This window comes from Meles meles, chromosome 6, assembly GCF_922984935.1.
Source record: "Meles meles chromosome 6, mMelMel3.1 paternal haplotype, whole genome shotgun sequence".
Taxonomy (NCBI): Eukaryota; Metazoa; Chordata; class Mammalia; order Carnivora; family Mustelidae; genus Meles; species Meles meles.
In genome coordinates this window covers 135806815-135824643 of record NC_060071.1, presented here as the reverse complement: position 1 = coordinate 135824643, position 17829 = coordinate 135806815, and the positions used below count along the sequence as shown (strand labels likewise).

Sequence of the window (17829 nt, the reverse complement as noted above, 5' to 3'; positions counted from 1 at the left end):
GGTCTAACCACACACGCTAATTATTAGTCCCCACACATAGATCAGTTTAGTTTTTTCAAAGTCCCAGATGAAGACGCATAAAGTAACATTGCGCCTGTTCCATGTTTTCTTCCATATAAATGTCCAGACCTCAGTCTCGTGGGGGAAACATCATAAGGCAGTTTCACAGTACCCAGCTTTGATCTTTCTGCCGTAGTAAAGGTGTAGTTGGCCTTTCTGGGGCTCCAGTCCTGTTCTTCCCCAAGACTATCAGATTACTACTCATTTTCCATTGTATATTCTTTGAGGACCTTACTTTGTTTTTACTGGCTCACTTCAATGTTTTGAGGGAGAGAGCTGATGGGAAGGTGAAAATGGTCAGTCAATGTCATGGGTGCTTGATCTGTCATCCCGTGGTAAGACCAGTCCCCTCATCCAGAAAGATTCCAGCGTCCTGGGAAGTAAGGAGGATAACGCCTGACTGTACTCACACTGACGGCTCCTTCGGTTTTGCTCATCCGCTCCCATCTGTCTCAAGTCTTGTTTCTTTCACTCTGAGCATCTGCGCTCCAAGAAGGCATGAACTTTTTCTTTCACTTCCTTTCTTCTCTGGGTGATGACCTGACATCACTCTGGGAAGGAGGCTGAAGGTTACCGAATATAAACACTGTCACTCCTACTGGCCTAGGCAGAAAGGTAGGCTGGGCATCCAGGGGGTCCGGAGGTAGGAGATGCCAACCAGGGTGCCCAGGCCTTGGGAGCCACATGTGTGCAGGGGGGCTCTGTGTCTCTGTGCCTTTACATACTGGTGCATTTCCTCTGGAGTCGCCATTAACCATTTACCCCTTGAGGAGGATGAAAGGTGGGAGTAAGTTGGCAGCGAAGTCATATTGGGGAAGAAGAGGCCATTTGGGGTCGGCTGAGGGCTGGGTCTGCTCACGGGAGCGTCCCTGAGCCCAGAGAAGCCTGCTGGGGTGGGACAGAAAGCCCAGGGGTCAGCCTGTGGAGCCCTAGGGAAAGCGGTGGGCTCTGGCCACAGCCCCAGAGGCGGGCAGCCCCCTGCAGGGAGCCCCCCGGGGCCGGATGGCGCCCAGGTGGGCCAGTGGGTGGGGGTGATCCGCCGCCCATCCTTCTCCACCGGAAAATAAAAGCTGCTCGCGAGATCCTCCCCTCACTCCCTCAGGCATGCAGAGTCCGAGGATGAAAACGTGCTGAAACCCCCTCACGGTTTTGGGGGAAAAGCGCTAAGGACAGAGGAAGATGGTTCAAAGCAGGCTGCGAGTTCCTCCGGCAGCTCTGGGGCTCATCCCGCCGCGCCTTCTCCCTTCCCGCGCGCGAGGGGCGGCTCGGGTCTCGGGGTGGAAGCGGCCGTGCGCGGGGATGCTCTTACATAACCGCCCGCCGCGTCCTGCTTCCCCGCGGGGTGGGCGCCGGGGGACGCGCGGGAGCCGGGGCAGCCGGGGCCCCTGCGGGGAGAGCAGCGCGGCGCGCGGCGGGAGGAGGGCGCCCGGGGCGGCGGGGGAGGTGAAGGTCAGTGGGTGTGAGGCGCCGGATCCACACCCCCTCCTCCCTGTCCCCTCCTTCCCTTCCTCTCCGTCCCCCTCTGACGTCTGGAGCTGGCAGCTCGGCGGGTTCCGCATTCCCGACCCCTCCCCGCCGCCCAGGGGCCGCTATATAGCCGGGGCTGATGCAACCCGTCCCGCCGCCCGCCACAGCCTGCGGGAGGGACGCTAGGCGGCCGCGACGGGGGGCGCTGGCGGCGGCGGACGCTGCAGCGGCGGCGGGGCTGGCGCCGCGGCGGCTCCCGGGCCGGGACGGGCCTGGGCACCGGGCGGAGCTCGGCGGCCGGGCGGCAGCAGCGCTGCGTGGGCACGGCGCCTGCAGCCGGGCCCCGGCCCCGGGGGCGCCGCCTCCGCCCGCGGCTTGTGCACGGTGGGTGCTAGGGCGCGCGCCGGGGGGCGCCGGGCGGGGCGGGGCGGGAGGGAAGCGCCGGGCGCCGGCACCTGGGACGGCGGCCCCTAAGCGGGCCGAGGCGGGGAGGCTCCCGCAGCCCCGGGCCGCCCCCCGCGACCCCCGCGAGCCTGTCCGGGCGGGGGGCGCTGCAGCCCCGGGGCCCCTCCGGCCCGGCGCCGGGGAGCCGGTGAATGCCTTTTGGTTCCCGCCCAGGGACGGTTGGCTCCGTCGGCTCGCGGGGCAGCCGGGACGCTCCCTCCCGCGCTCTCCTCCCCGGTCCGTTTGCAGGGAGGTGCTCCCCTCGGGCGGCGGGGAACGCGGGTGAGTGGGGAGAAAACTGCCCGGGACGGGGAGACGGGCGGCGGAGGTGGAGGCCGAGAGGCCGGGGAGGTGCAGGGTGCTGGTGGTGGAGGGATGACAGGGACCTGCTGGCAAGTCGTGCCGGCCCCCACCCCCTTCGCTGGGAGGAAGCGCGGCTCTCAGAGGACCTGGAGAAGCGCTGGGGCTCTCAACCCAATGGAGAGGGCTTCTCTCAGGACCATTGCTCCGGGGCTCTGGGCTGGGAACGCGCTGAGGGCGAAGGGGGTGGCCGGGGTCCCCTGTGGGCTCCCCCTGGATCCCAAGCCAGGTTACATAAGGAGGCAAGCCTGCTCATCTAGGTAACCTGCCCCTCCTCTCCTGCCCAGCCCAGTTTAGAAGACTCTCCTCTGCCCCGCCCCTCAAAGGAGGTTGAGGGATTGGGCCATTGGGGCAGGATCGCCGGACCCTGGAGTGGCAGACCCAGGCTTTGCCTGGGTCAGTGGGCGGAGCTGGGAAGATGGGAGGTCTTGGCTCTTCTGCAGGGATGGATGGGCCATCCTTGCGGCTGGAGAGGCTGGTGGAAGAGGAACTCAACTGACCCCTTGGGTCAGCTCCAGTTGCAACGTTGCCGGACCCTTGCTCAGTGTAAGGCTCTCCCTACAGTGTAAGTTCAGGGCATCCGGTTATGACCTGACGACATGTGCTCAGGGCAGATGTGCTCAGGTCTGTCTCTCAAAACAGGCCTTGCAGACTGTGTGGGTGTGCGTACCCCAGTATAAATCTTAGTGGACCCTCCTCGGGGTCTTACTTTGAGGAGCATCTGATCTGAAACTTTGAACCACGATGGGGTGCCTGCTTGTCCTTTAAGCCCTTGCTGCAGGCCGTGTTCCCAGATCATCTCCCTTCCCCCACCCCCACCACCTTCCTCCCCTGAGGGTTTTTAAAAACACCTCCCATTGCTTTCATCTTTCCAGCAAATCTGGCTGCAGCTTGGATGGATGCCTTATCTTCCTTTGCAGGTTTCTAGGGGAGAGTTTAACCAGGTATCAGGTGTGAGCGTGGCTCTAGTTTTATATAAACCTAGGACCGGGGAAGAGAAGCTAGATCTATTCTTGTGCCTCTGGCTGGTGAAGGTTTTGCCTTGTTTAAAACAGGGAGGACAGATTTGTCAAAGACTCTTCTGTTCCTCTTCTTCTTTGGCTTTGGTTCAGAGCTGCCGGCAGCTCCAGAATCTTCCTGAAGAGCTGGGTGCTGTGAGATTTGAAGGGCTGTTGGAAAGCATGGGCGTTGAGGCCTCTGACTTTCCTCCTAGGTTGGTTCCAGCCACTTCCAGGAGATGGGTTGGGAAGTGCTAAGTGTCCCCTAAGGAAGGATTTGGATGAGGATCTCTCTACTCACTCACCGCCTAGCTTTTGCAGCCGCCCAGGTCTGTTGTCTCCCCTACCTGTTTGCGGGCCTGTGGGCATCCTTTCCAACCTACAGAATCCTTGGCAGGATGGGAAGGGCTAGGCTCCCTGGGTCCTGTTTGTCATGGGGCTGCTGGTGTTGCAGTGGACCGCCTCTCACGCCGGGGGTCTCTGTTTGGAGCCGGGCTCTGGAAGAGAGGCCCCCCCCCCCCCGCCCCGTGCAATTCCAGGCTGGCCTGCTCTGTGTTCATTCGGCCCCTGCTCAACCTGAGCAGCCAGAGCCAGGGCTGAGGGCAAGCTCCATTCTTTTCTGCTTTTCTGCTGCAGGGTGCAGTTTGCTTTTTTCCATGTGAATGAATTATGTTTGCAACCGAAATGGGAAGAAGAGAAAAATAGAGTGAGTGTGTATGGGTATGTGTGTGTGCATACCTATATAGATGGGGGGGGCAGCAGGCACATTATTTTTCCATTTTCCTTTAATTAAGGCTCTGTGGAGGTGTGTTTGAAAACAGAGGGTCTCCTATGCCTTTGAGGAGGGTGAGAACACTGTTTTGGCTGCGTCCCGGGCCATATGCAGCGTATGGTGGCCAATGAAACTGGGCCTGGCTCATTCTGTTGCTTGTCTTGGCAGTCGGTTCCGTGGCTTGTGTTACCAGCTCTGGAACTTACGGGCTGCCAAGCTCTGTGTGCCTGTGTGTGTGTGCGCGTGCGCGTGTGTGTGCGTGTGCACTCTTGTGCGTGTGTGTGGTTTGGCCTCTCGAAGCTCAGCAGAGACAAATGCCTTAGCGACCCAAGGTTGGAATTTTCAGTCTGTGTTTCTTTACACTCATAGCTGGCTGTGGGAGGCCCAGCCAGAGCCCACCGTTCTGGGTTTTTTTTTTTTGTATTATTGTTATTTTTTAGTCTGTTTTCGTTTTGTTTTTTTTGTTTTTTTTTTTTTGCCCCTGGGATTCCGTTTGCAGAGCTTGATTTCCAAAGCTTGAGCTGGCCAATGGAATTTTTTTTTTTAAAGGGCCAAGAATTCGTCACGCAGTGCGCACAGGTCTGTGTTAGGGGTCATACTGTGAACTGCCCACACCAGAGATGGGATGAGTGGGGAAGAGAGGAGGGAAAGCTTGTCCAATGGTAGTGCCTTCCCAGCTCTTTGCTGTTTGGGATAAGGATCTTGGCAGAAATGCCTTGATGTGTTTTTATTGAGCACCTACATTAGGCAGTGTTTATAGGCAGGGCCTTATCACAGGCATTTCTCTGGTCTCCGGAGAAGACTCTTTCCTGGGAGGAGAGGTGCCAGTTTCTTCTTCTCTGGCTGGGGTGGACATGCAAGGATCATGCGTGCCGGGGTGTCACACAGATGGCTTCTGATCCCGTCACCCCTCATTCTCTTCTTGGGAGGATGTAAGGACTGACCCCTTCTAAGCAGTGCGGGGATACACTAGATTGAAGGACTCAGAAGATGCTGGCCCGCTGCCTCTGGAGGCCAGTGTGGAAGACCTTGGTGGTGTCTTGTTGCCAGTGATCTATGCAGCTGTGTTCTGGCAGCTGGAGGAAACCTTAGGAGAAACTAAGGCAAAGCATGGGTGCTGGGCCTCGTTTCTGCACCTTTGTTCCCACCGCTGATCGGACATCCTTAAAAAAAAAAAAAAAAGATTTTATTTCTTTATTTGAGAGAGAGGGGGTGGTGAGAGAGACAGAGAGTGCATGAGAGAGCACAAGCAGGGGAGAAAGAGAAGCAGGCTCCCCACTGAGCAGGGAGCCCGACATGCGACTTGATCCCAGAACTCTGGGATCATGACCTGAGCCGACGGCAGACGCTCAACCGACTGAGCCACCCAGGCACCCCTGATCAGGCGTCCTTTGTTTCTCTTCTGCAGTAACGACCTGGATGCAGGGTGGTTTTGCCCCCTTGGGGTTTAGAGCTGGAAAGTGGGACAGCAGAGAGACCTCTGGGGAAGAACCCTGTGCACAGTCGTAGGAAAGGGAGATCAGTGCTAGTGGGAACCGTGCGGAAGGGAGGTCGTGGGGTCGTCCAGCACTGGTGTCCCTCCAGAGGAAGGCCTTCATGGCCACGCTGACATCACGCTCACTAGGTACAGGCGCTGTGCCAGGTACTTTCCAGGTATTAACTAACTTAATTCTCTTCTCAGTCTTACAGGGCAAATAACATTATTGTTCCCACTTTACAGTGGAGGAAAGTTGATGAGGTTAGGGAACTCGCCCAGTGTCTCGCTGCTAGTAAGGGGCAGAGCTTGGATTCCCCTTCAGATGACAGGGCTCCATCATTCCTACTGTTTGCCTGCCTCCCTTTCCTGCCTGCAGAGCTGAGACCCCCACTGGAGACACCGGTGCCCCTGTTCTCGGTCTTAGAGTTTTCTCTGTTCTTCTGCTCCTTGCCTTCTGGATCAGCTGATCTTTTCGAAGCTGATTTACCCACCTCATTTCAGATTCCAGGAGAGAGATCATTCCAGATGATTCCTTAGCTCCAAGAACAGGTTTGCTGTTTAATTCTCTGAAAGTCACCATAGTTAACACTATGTTTTGTCATCACTGGCCTGGCACCTTTCTGTCTGCCACTCCTCACCCCTTCCTGCCCATAGACTTCTGTCCCCCCAACTCCCCACCCCCGTTTTCCTCCTGGGAATCTTCCCAGTCTCTGGCTCCCAAGACCTCCCACCCCCTCACGTTGATTCTCAGTCGCTGGCTACCCACTCTAACCCCACTAGTGTTCCTGGACCCTGACCCATGAGGAGCCTTGCTCCTTGACCTGCCCTCACTCCCCTCTACTTTCTCTTAGTGCTGAGCCTTGTGGCCTCAGGCCTTTTGCACTCTTTACACACCTGTTCCTGGCTCCCGATGCCAGCCCGGTCCAGCTGTTTGCCTAGAGGGAGGCTGGCCTTCTCAAAGAGGCCCAGGAACTTTAGAGCCTCCCTTAAACTTTTAGTTCTATGGATAGAGAGTTCATGATGCAGATCCTGACTTTCTCTTAACCCACCTCCGCCCCAACCTTTAATCTGTCTTCACCATTCTAGATTAAAATGATGGTTATTGGGCACTTTCTCACAAGAATAGCCCTGTACAAGCTTGACCCATTGCAGCAAGACTGTTATTTCATTAAAAATTGTATCTTACGCAGAGGCTTTAACCCACTGAGCCACCCAGGCGCCCCGAGCATGCAATTCTTGATCTCTGGGTGGTGAGTTCAAGCTCCATGTTGGGTGTAGAACTTACTTTAAAAATAAATAAATAAATAAATAAATAAATAAATAAATAAATAAAAATTGTATCTTACAGAGTTAAGTACAGTACACAAGAGAAGAAAATAAGAGGGGAAAACTTGGGTTCCTCTACCTTTCCTTCTTTTGGCTGAAATGATTCTTCATCTTAGTATCTTCCAAGGGGACCCAGTCTGGAACTGAAGTATATTGTGGCTTTTCTTGTGCTTGTACAAGGCAGTGCCCCAAACTGTGTGCCTAAGACCACCCCCACCCCTCGCCCCCAGAAGTCAGAACAGAGAGATACAGATGTTGGATCTCTATTTTAGGTTCTTGCCTCTTGGACCCATCTGGTCCCTATCTTTTCCAAGCGTGCTTTTAGGGAGCTGCATCAAACCTCCCAAAATCTTGGCCTCCAGAGCAGCTTGGGGTCTGCTGTGACCTCCCCCAACGCTTTCCGTCTTATTCGTGCCTTACTTGTCAGTCTCATCTCAGATCTGTGCATTACCCAGTTTTTCTTCATTGGCTAGTTTCCAAGTTGTTCCTGGTCAATGTCCCAAATTGCCCAAACCTTCTTGGATTCTGGGCCTGTCTTTTGAGGTCAAGCCCCATTTGCCAGTTTTGGTCTTCTGCCAACGTACAGAGCTTGCTCTTTATTTATGCATCCCAGTTACTAATGGAGACACGGACGGTGTTTATCTTGCTTGCCGACCTCCTGGGCTCGAAGGGAAGAATCTCCGGGTTCTTCCCCTAAAGCTTTTTAGTGCGTAGCTCTCCTTTTCCTCCTAAATTGTTTCCGTATGGAACAAGCAGCTCGGCAGATGATTTCACCCCTTGTCATCTTTCCTATGTCTTCCTTGAAGTGGGTAAATTCCTCCTGGCTGTTATTGGTTCCCGGCCACTGCCCCCCTCCCCCATTTTTATAGATCCCTAAATCACATCAAATTATTTTATTTTTCAAATCACCAAAGTTGCCTTTCAACCTCGGATCGTGAGCCAGCTCTTTCCAGTTAGTGAGGACCCGGTTATGAAAGGCAGCCGCGGCAGCTTCTCCAGCTTCTGCCACCCGCCCCAGCCCCCCCAACACCCCCCCACACCCCAACCGTTCAGGATGACTTCGCGCTGGTGAATGTCAGCTGTTGCGATTGTCTCCTAGGAATGGCATGTGTTAAGGACTTTGTGGTTTGTATCTGAGCAGTTAGGGGCGCCCTTGTGGGGCGGGGAGGAGGAGCTGTGAGGAAAGAGGGGGATTTTTGCTTCTGGAGAGGAAAACCTGGTGTCTGATCCTCTGAGTGCAGCTTGCCATTGGGATGGGTTCACAGGGGAGCAGGAATGGCAAGAATTTATGGGGCTGCTGCTCCCAGGGGGTGGTTACCCCTCCGAGGGGGTTCCACAGTAGCAAAGAAACCATTATATTTTGGGATCATTTGTTAGCGTCTCATTTAGACCATCTGTATGAAAATAAACAGAAGCTGCGAGCAGAGCCTATCATTCCCGGAATAGAGTGGGGTCTGGCTTCCATCTTTCTGAGATGGTTTAGGCAGGGAAACATACAGAAGCCTCTGGAGTATTTTTCTTGGGGTCTACTGTGGGAACAAATGATCTGGAGGTGGATAACGAGCATCTAAACTCCCAGAGACAAATCCTTATCCCACTCGCTGAATTTTATTCCATCGTGACTTTATTTTTCATCACTTGTTCATTCATTTATTTTTACTTATTTATTAATTTTCCAAGTATTTGTTGGTTACCCTTTCTGTGCCAGAAATGACGCTAGGCCCTGGGGTTCCATGGGGCAGCAACGAGCCATGACTGCTGCTTCACTCTTGAAATCACCCCTGTGCTTGCTGAGTGCCCACACACACCTTTTGCCTGGTAGGAATTTTCCTTTGCAGTACGGGAAGGTTCTGGGGCTTCTGGCCAAGGAGGAGATTTTGCGCTGTATTTTTGGTTTTGCATAGCAGAGGTGTGGTGTCCCCATCCCGTTAGGGGTTTGTATCCAGCTGAAGCACCAGGCACAGAGCATTTCCCTGTCTCCCATTGCCTGTCTGGTTTGACTAGCTCAAGCATCCTTTTTTTCAGCGGGGGGTAGGGGGGTGGTCATAGACTCCTTGTGGCATGAGTTCAGGTCTGGCAGAGGGGATATGGGAAGGTTTTCTTGTCTTCTGGAAAGGAAATGTGAGTTTCCTCTGCCAGCTTGGCTCAGGTAGCCTGAATTCACTCCCCTCTGCCTGCCAGGTGTCCCCATGGCTGGGCCCAGGCATGATTTCGCCACCTAGAAATAAGTCCTTCCATTGGGCCCTTTCTCGTTCTCCCTGGGGGAGGCCCTGGGAAACAGCAGCTCATCCAGTCTGCCCCAGAGCCACCTTCTGGTGCGGAAACCTGCAGGCCTCTCTGCATTGCAGGCCTGGCTCTGGAGGGGGGGCGGGGTGCCTTCAGTCCAGTTCAGGCTTAGGAAAGGTCACAACACCCTGACCCACCACATAGAGATGTCTCAGGGGCCATGTCCACATCTGGGGTTGTTTGGGGGAATTTCCTAAACCTGGATCTGCGTGGAAGGCACAGTAGAGGGTCCTTGGTGCAAGAGAGTGATCCTTTGCTAGGGTCTAGTGTCTCAAAGTCCACGATTAAAAGGTTATTAATATCTGCATATGTATCTCTTGAACTCTAGGTGGGGAAACAAAAAAGGCAGAGTGAGAAAGCTTTGGTTCTAAAATCCAGGGACCGGGAGTCCAGCCCTGGCTTTTCCTCTGTGTGACCTTGGACAAGTCATTTCACCCCTCTGAGCTTTAATTTCCTCATGTGCAAAATGAGGATGTGGTTTAAATAAGCACAGGGCCTCCTCCAGCTCTAAGATGATGACTTGATGTGAATGAGTCTCAGATCCTTTTCTGAAATGGCCCGGGGGACACTGGGTGCTAAGGAGGGATGAGGGGCCGGGTTTGGGAGGCAGAACAGGTGGAGACCAGACCTAGGGCCTGGGGTACCAAGTGTGAACGCGGGTGCCTGGCAGGGAGCTCTGTACAAACGGCTTCATAGGAAGGTGTGCTGGGGTGATGAGGGCGAAATGACAGGTCCATTGTCCACTCACACACACCTTTCTTTAAGGAAAGAGATGTCCAGCGGAAGTCTTTGACTCTTTGTGGTTCAAGGGTGCCAATCCTTCACATGCTTTTCCCTTCAGAGTGCAGAACCTATTGAGAAAGAGACACGGGGTTGGATGGGGAAGCAAATTTCACCTTTAAAGGAGAGCAGAGATGGAGAATATGGTGTGTACTTGTGGTTGAAAGGGGCTCCCTAGTGGGCCTCTGTCCTGCAAAATAGACCTGGCAGCGTGGTTGGGGACAGAGAGTTGTGGGTTACCCCTCTGGGGCCACTCCTGTGGGAGCCAGTGAGCCCAAGACAGCATGGCCATAGGAGAACATGAAATCCGCCCAGCGGGAAAGTGTGGTCCAAGGGATGTCACATCTCCCCTGTCTCAGCAAATACATCCGTCTCCGTGGGAAGAGGCTGATGGAGGTGGAAGGGTAGGACAAAGCTTGCCCAGGATTTCCAGGATAGTCCAGGTTTAGATTTTATGGCCCTATGCAGAGAGGTGGGAAGGGAGAGAAGTTCCCCTTTGCAGGACTGGAATCCTGGAGCAGCTTCGCACTAAAATGTGACTTACAAGGCCGTACACATTGGATATCCATATTCTCAGTGACTCCTGGCTCATAGGTGGTCATCAGTTGTGTGGCTGGCTGGATAGATACAAGCCCTCTAAGGGACCAGATGAGTCTGGCTTTCTTGGCAGACATGCTTTCTTCACTGCTATCTGTGTCTTGAAGTGACCGTTTCTTATCCACAAGCTTCTCCCCGTAGAGAGAAGGAATAAGAGTTCCCTGGTGTTGACCTGTCTGACTTCTGTCTTTCTTGCCTGCAGCTGTCTTCCTTTATATACCTTCTGGGTCTGGCAGAGCCAGAATATGTGTTTGCTTGGAGAATGAAGAGACCAGGAGGACTTTTCTAACCCTGGGCTCCACTGGGCAGGCACACACGGGTGCATTTCATCTTGGCCTCCGTATTATCCCCATAGAAACCAGACGCACACACTCACCAGCGCACTTACCTTGAACTTCGACTTGCTGCATTGCGTATTCAGGGTGTCTTAACAAGTATGCAGAGCGGGGTGTGTGATCTGAGGGGAGGCACCGCACCAGAGCAAAAATAGTTCCTTCTCAAACAGGTGCGCCGGGGCCTGAGATCCCACTGTTGTAACCCGTTTTCTTCAGAGGCAGCCCGGTGTGGTTTAAATTCCAACTACTCCAGTTTTAACGGTGTACAAACTCAAGTGAATTCTCTTCCTAAGCCTCGGCTTCTTCATCTGTGTAATGGGTCTGACCCCATCTCGTGGAGCTCCCGGAAGGATTACCGCAGTGCCGAGCCCATAGCAAATACCGAGTCGGTGTGGCCTATGCTTGGGTTAAGCGTTGCCTTCAGTGCCAAGAATAACTTTGGCGGGAACTAGCTGATCAGAGTTCTCCTCTATCACAGAATGGATGTAAGGGCAGGAGGAGCAGCTGGGCGGAAAAGGGGTTCAGGGGGACATGAGCAAAAGGAAGGAAGAGCCCCCGGCGAGGCATGGGGGCTTAAGCCTGGCTGACGGCGCGTGTCCTGGTCTTCTCCCACCCACTCCAGGCTGGGCTGCCGCTCCTCCTGCTATGATGCCTGGGCAGATTCCAGACCCTTCCGTGACTGCGGGCTCTCTGCCAGGGCTCGGCCCCCTGACCGGACTCCCCAGCTCGGCTCTGACTGCAGAGGAGCTGAAATACGCCGACATCCGCAACATTGGGGCCATGATCGCGCCCTTGCACTTCCTGGAGGTGAAACTGGGCAAGAGGCCCCAACCCGTGAAAAGTGAGGTGAGCAAGCTTGTTCCTCTAAGGGCGCTCCAAAGGTAGACGCCTGGGTTACAGCCCGAGCTCCAGCCCCGCACTCGCTGAGGGACCTGAGCATTGCTGTTCTGCCTCGGGTCTGAGGACCGGTAGAATCTATGTCACCCCGCAGCTCGTTAGAGATGCGGCAGCTCGTTAGAGCTCGTTAGAGCCGTCTCCAGAAACTTCTGCCTCAGAACCCTCATTTTAACAGTCTCTCCCGAGGAATTCACAGACATGTGAAAGTTGGAGAAGGTCTGGCTCGGGCAGGATGCTGAACCGGTGTCTGGTTCTCCCGGAGACTGAGGAAGAGTGATTAATAATAACAGTAATGGATAATAATGTATTGGCGCACTCTCTGGGCTGTTGGGACCATGGGGGAGGTCGTGGGCGCACGCGCATGCTTTGGAAGCCTTACAAGAGAATGCCAGCTGGGGACTACCTTTAAAAATTATGATCGTGAGGCACCTCCCTGCCTCTACCCGTCTTGGCCCCAGGCTGGAGCTGAAGGTAGGCCTTGGGGGACAGTGTGTGGGAAATCTGTTCCCCAGCAGCTGCCGGAGACGGGCATGGCGACAGTCACTCAGTTCCATCTGCTGCGGATGATGTTTGTAGAGGACCCGCAGGTGAAGCGCTGCCTCCTCGGGTCCCTTGAGGCACAGTTCCCATGAGCCTTCTTTGCAGAAGAGCAGCGTTTCCCTGGGGACTGGTGAGAAGCAGATGTCCTCAGCGTGGGTGAACCTCCGCGCAGGGCACGCCCCCAGCCACGTCCCCAGGGGTGGCAGTCCCAAGACCTGCCCCAGGGAGGTTCTTCATAGGCAATGGTGTCCCTGGATGTGGGTCCCTCCTGCCGCCTGGAGCTCAGAGGGCGGGACACTCAGGAGGGAGGGACTCTTGAGTGGGGACGGCGGGGGTCTGGGACTGCATTGGGTTTATTATGCTACTGCTCTGCTCCCCCTGCCTCCCAATCCCCAGGAGTGCCATCAAAACTGCAAAGAGGGGTTGCCGGGCCTTGGTCAGGGGTGGCAAACTGGCCATTTGCGGTCTGGATCTGGCTCTCAGAGGTGTTTGGTTTGGCCTGCACGGTGTTTGAAAAGAAACCTGAACCAACATTTCACCTGAAAATTTGGATTTTAATCTTTGATTACAAACTCGGGAGACCTGGTCACATGGTACCCCACTGTGGCCTGGCAAGAGCTACGTGGGATGGAGAGCTCTACCTCACCTCTTTCCTCCTTCCAGTTTGCCGCAGGCCCCCACCCCTCCTTATTGTCCTTGGTTTTGTGTCCCCTTTTCGTTTTGCTTTTGTTAGCACAAGCTGCCTCCATTTACCTTAACTGCTTGGCTCCCGCTGGAGCAGGAGACACCTGGATGCAGTGCATTGTGGGTGCCCGTCAAAGCCTGTTAAGTAAAAGATGGAAGTTGACGGTAATTACAGTCTTCTGAGTTGATTTTGTAAATCACCGTGCTGTTAATAGCACTTCCTGGCTTTTTTAGTGCTCTGTTTTCTTTATGGAGGGCCCTCGTCTTTGGTCTCTTTGCTATTCCCTTTCCCAGGCTCATCACTTGAAAGCATCCGTTTCTGGGTCGTTCCACAGTATAATTGCCGCTGAAAAGCAGCAGCTGAGCAGTTTCACTGGGGTGCCGAGGCTGTGGGACCAGTGAAGAGCCAGGTGCCTTGGTCCAGGGCTGGCCCAGTGGGGGATTTGCCCCAGGGGCTGAGTTACCACCCCCTTCCCTTTCTGCAGAGGGCACCCGAGGAGCTTTCTTTTTCTTTGGAAAAGGGCTTTATTTGGGTTGGGTATTTTTACATTTCACAGCCTCCCCCAGATTGGTGGCATATGCCTTGTACCTGACAGTGACGCGCTGTCTTCACAGGCCCCCACAAACGCTGTCTTCACAGGCCCCCACAAACGCGCACAGCCAGGCCGTGAAAATAACAAGCCGTTTTTAGGGCGTATTTGCATGTCCCCTCCCTCGCTGTCAGACTGCAGCCCCGTGGGGGCGAAGAGGCAGATGGAGCCCTGCAGACAGCGCTGGCGTGGAGCGAGCTCAGCCCCGCGCTGGGAACTGACCTCCAAATGCTTCCTAGGGCAGACCTAAGATTGGGGGAGGGTTATTCTTGGAGCAACGGAAAAAGTAAAGGAGGTGGGGAGAGAAACTTGCCACGGGAGAACCTTCTGTCCCAACGATTTCTTTGCACATGGCAAACTGCCTTTGGAGGATTCTTCACGTTGGCATTTTAGACTAGTAGAAGTTTCTTGAAGGATAATGAGATACTGGTTCACAACTCTTAAGCATTTAAGTTGCACCGAGCCCTGTGCTAAGTACCGAACGTATGATCTTGCCCATTCCTCATTCCCCTATCCTGGTGATTGGGTGCTTCCTGTTTGAAGGCGGAGGAATTTGAGGTCCAGGGAGGAAGGGATGGAGACACCCAGGATCATACCGCTGGAGAGTGGCAGAGCTGGGGTTGTCTGGGGGCGCTGTCGCAGCTGCTGGGGAGGGGGCCCGGGCTGGGTGCGGTGCTAGGCGCTCTTTGTCAAGAGTGTCATGGAAGGGGTACCTGGGTGGCTCAGTGGGTTAAGCCTCTGCCTTCCGCTGGGGTCATGATCTCAGGGTCTTGGGATCGAGCCCCGCATCGGGCTCTCTGCTCAGCAGGGAGCCTGCTTCCTCCTCTCTGCCTCCCTCTCTGCCTACTTGTGATCTCTTTCTCTCTGTCAAATAAATTTTAAAAATCTTAAAAAAGAATAGAGTGTCATGGAACCCTTAGAAGTGACTGTTACCGTGATGATGGTTTGTGCCCGCATGACAGATGAGGTCAATAAGACTTACAGAGGTCCAATGCCATGCAGCTGGGAAGTCAGCCCTGCAGTCGGACTTTATAGAGCCAGAGTGTTAACCTTAGACTGTGTGGCCTGCCCCCCCCCCCCACCGCCCAACTCCCCACGGCTCTCTACATCCTTAGGCTCTCTACATCCTTACACGTGTCTAATCAGCCCGCTGTCAGGCTGGGGAGGCCAGATGATCCCAGCCCCCGCCATGCTCCATCATTCTGAATGCACAGCCCTGTTAGTGCTGAGCCCTGCACTTCTGGAGCCTCGTCGTCCCCCAGGCCCCAGAGAGAGAGCTGGCCGAGCTGGCCAGCGGGCGGTCCGCCTCGCAGAGGCCAGCGGTCTCTTGGGCCGTGGCCAAACACACGAAGCATTTCGGTAAAGGAACATCGGAGGAATTAAATTAAACGACAGGTCTTGTAAATGATAGAGTGCTTTGTGCTGATGTTGTTATTATTATGTGGTTGACACTTGAATTGTTTTGTGCCGAGAGCTTGGCTGCAGTCCGCTGGTCCAGCAGATAGCGCTAAGCAACTACTATGTGCTTGGCCCTGTGCCAGGCGCTGGGAACTGAACCATAAACAAAGTAAAGGAAGCCCTCTTCTCTTGGAGCTGTATATCAGCGTCGGGGGCACCCAGAAATGCAAATAGGCGAAGTAGTGTGTGATGTAAAAGGTCAGGTAGTGGTCAGTATTGTGAGGACAAATTCAGCCGAGCAAGCACATGGAGAATGGCCAGAAGGCTTGTTTGGATGGCTGGGGATTCTGGAGATGTCATATTCTGGGGGATGGGATTTCTAGAGCCGATGCTTCTCCCTAACCTCTTTGTTCTTGCCTTTCCAACAGTCCTTTTCAAGACAGCTGTGCTCTCTAGCTTTCTCCAGAGTTGTCCTTCTTTGGCATTTCATTCTGTAGCCCCTTCCAGCCGGACTCCTCAGCCAACCAGCCCCTATTGGCCTGAAGATCTTAGCCCTCCCCAGGGCATCTCCAAGTGGGCTGCTGGGCCCACACCGGGCCTGTGTGCCTGGAATGCATTTCCAGCACAGACAGAGGGAGACCAGAAGCCCCGCCCTTGCACACATGAGGGCACACACACACACACACACACACACACACACACTTAACCTGCTAGAAGGGACTCCTCATCCTCTGGTCCACTCTGCAGGGCCCTGGGGGACATTCAAGTTCAACGGGGTTTGGACTGGATGACCTTTTAGGAAAGAGGCTGCAAACCGTCATTCCATGGGCAAGAGTCAGCCTACGGATGAATCTCATTTGGCCCTGACTGTGTGGTTTTCTTTCTTGCTTTTTTTTTTTTTTTTTTTTTAACTGAATGTGTTGTTAGATTTAAAAGCCAGGAAATGTGGACTTTCTGGCTCCTTTAAAACAAACCCAGAATATCTGGTCAGTCCAGGCCTACACCCTCATAAGCACCAAGAAGCTAGAGCTGAGTAGCAAATGCTCACTGTATTAGCACAAGCCTTTAGTTTGCCAAAGTCCCCACTACTCCCTGTTGCCTTCCACACAGCCTGCTTTTGAGTGTGCGTCCTGTGTTTAGGCCCCAAAGACGGGGATGACATCTTACTTTTCCTTTTATTTCCACCACATTGTGCACAGTCTCTTGCATGGATCGTATGTTTGATACGTGCTTGTTGGTTTAAATGTTAATTAACTATGTCAACTTAGTACGTCCCTTAAACTTTCTACCTCTTGATTGCTGTATCTCTCAGTTCTTATCTCCAAGCATTGTCCATTTGTTTTTCTATTCCTAGACTTTAGGGACTTTAGGCAGGAAAGAAAGAAAGAAAGAAAGCCAGCCAGCCAGCCATGAAAATCAAACCAACTGTTTCTAAAACTTAGCTAATCATCAAAACTGCTTGCAAAACTTGCAAAAGATGCAGATTCCCAGGCCTGACCGTCAGCCCATGGACTCAAGCTATGAGAGCAAAGTCCACGGAATCTGTATATTTAGTAGGTTCAGAGAGTCCTCAGCTACACTTGGGGACATTTTACTGTTTATACCTCTCCTCGGGCTCTTCTCATCCTTGTCTGGGGGCATTCCGAGGACTTCACCTTGAAGAATCAGGGTGCGCATTCCCTTCTGGGCTGCCTTTCCAGCACACCTTGCATGTGGTGACAGGGTCCACATCCTTGTCATTCTCAGAGCAGGAGAGACTTGGCCATTTGTAAATTTCACACTGGTCATTTCCCAACTTCTGCCAGGGGCCCCCCCAAAACACTTTGGGGCTTTTCATCATTGCTGAAGTATGAATCTGAGTCTGTGGGCTACTGGGTGGTCTTGGAAGGTGTGCTCAACCTCGGCCACAGGTGGTCATCCCAGCAAACTGTTCGCCTGTGTTTAGCCTGAGGATGTACAGAGTTACCCCAAATCATCTGATGTGCTGGGTAAACGTTGGCGTAAGCACGCTTGTGTTTTTAGTGATTTAAAACATAAAAGCAGCCCACTGACATTTTTTAGCAAGCTTTGCATAATTGGTTTTTAATTTGCAGCTCTTTGAAATAGCATTGGCCTTCTTCCCCCTGACTCAGACACTTTTTCTGTCTCATACTTGTTTGGCAGAGAGATCCAATCTGTCCCTTCTTGGAACAGGAATCTCCCAGCTCATCTTTGAAATCCTGACTTTCCACTTTAGTTCCGTCACTTTGTTAGCACGCTGTCAAGAGCCGTTAGCTTTTTTATTTCCTTTAATAGTTCATTTGAGAGAGAGCGAGCGATCGCTAAAGGCCGCTCTGGATGTCTTAATCATTGGCCCCCGTGTTACCGAGTCCCCTGGGATGCAGGACCCCAAGCCTTCACAAGGGTTCTGATGCTCTTGGTTCACCTCGTCGGTTGGTCACACCTGCTATCGTTCGAGGGCAGTGTCCCTTGGAGAGAGGGTGGTGGGGACATGGCTGCATCTGTGTGTCCTTAGAAATCAGACACCTCTGCAAAGTGCAGGGAGTTCTGTGCTGCCTACTAAGGTAGAGTCTCTGCCTTAAGATAGGGGTAATCTTAGTACTCGCCCCTTGGGGCAGCTCTTATGAGCAAACGAATGAATGCAGTTGGAAGGTCTCACGTAATGCCGGGCCCTCAGTAAGATCCACAACAGACATAAGACAGGAATGTGCTTCACTTTGCCAAGGTGTTAATTATGCAAGTTAGTATTTATTATCGATTCCAACACTGTTCCTTGGGCTTTCCTTTCTTTGAGGGTATTTTGCCCTTGGATGTGGTG

The 17829-nt window shown here is 53.6% G+C and overlaps 1 protein-coding gene across 3 annotated transcripts in view; it reads left to right on the top strand.

Moving 5' to 3' along the window:
* Nucleotides 1-1606: 1606 nt before the first annotated feature.
* JDP2 (Jun dimerization protein 2) overlaps nt 1607-17829 on the top strand; it is a 39528-nt gene continuing 23305 nt past the window's right edge. Inside the window, exons 1-2 of one of the 3 annotated variants that reach the window (XM_046009371.1) lie at nt 1607-1911; nt 11525-11748. In XM_046009371.1, coding sequence (XP_045865327.1) covers nt 11548-11748 — 201 coding nt within the window. In that variant the 5' untranslated portion in view covers nt 1607-1911; nt 11525-11547. Of the gene's footprint in view, nt 1912-2080; nt 2254-11524; nt 11749-17829 lie in introns of those variants that run through there. The other 2 variants (XM_046009369.1, XM_046009370.1) reach the window with 2 other exon arrangements.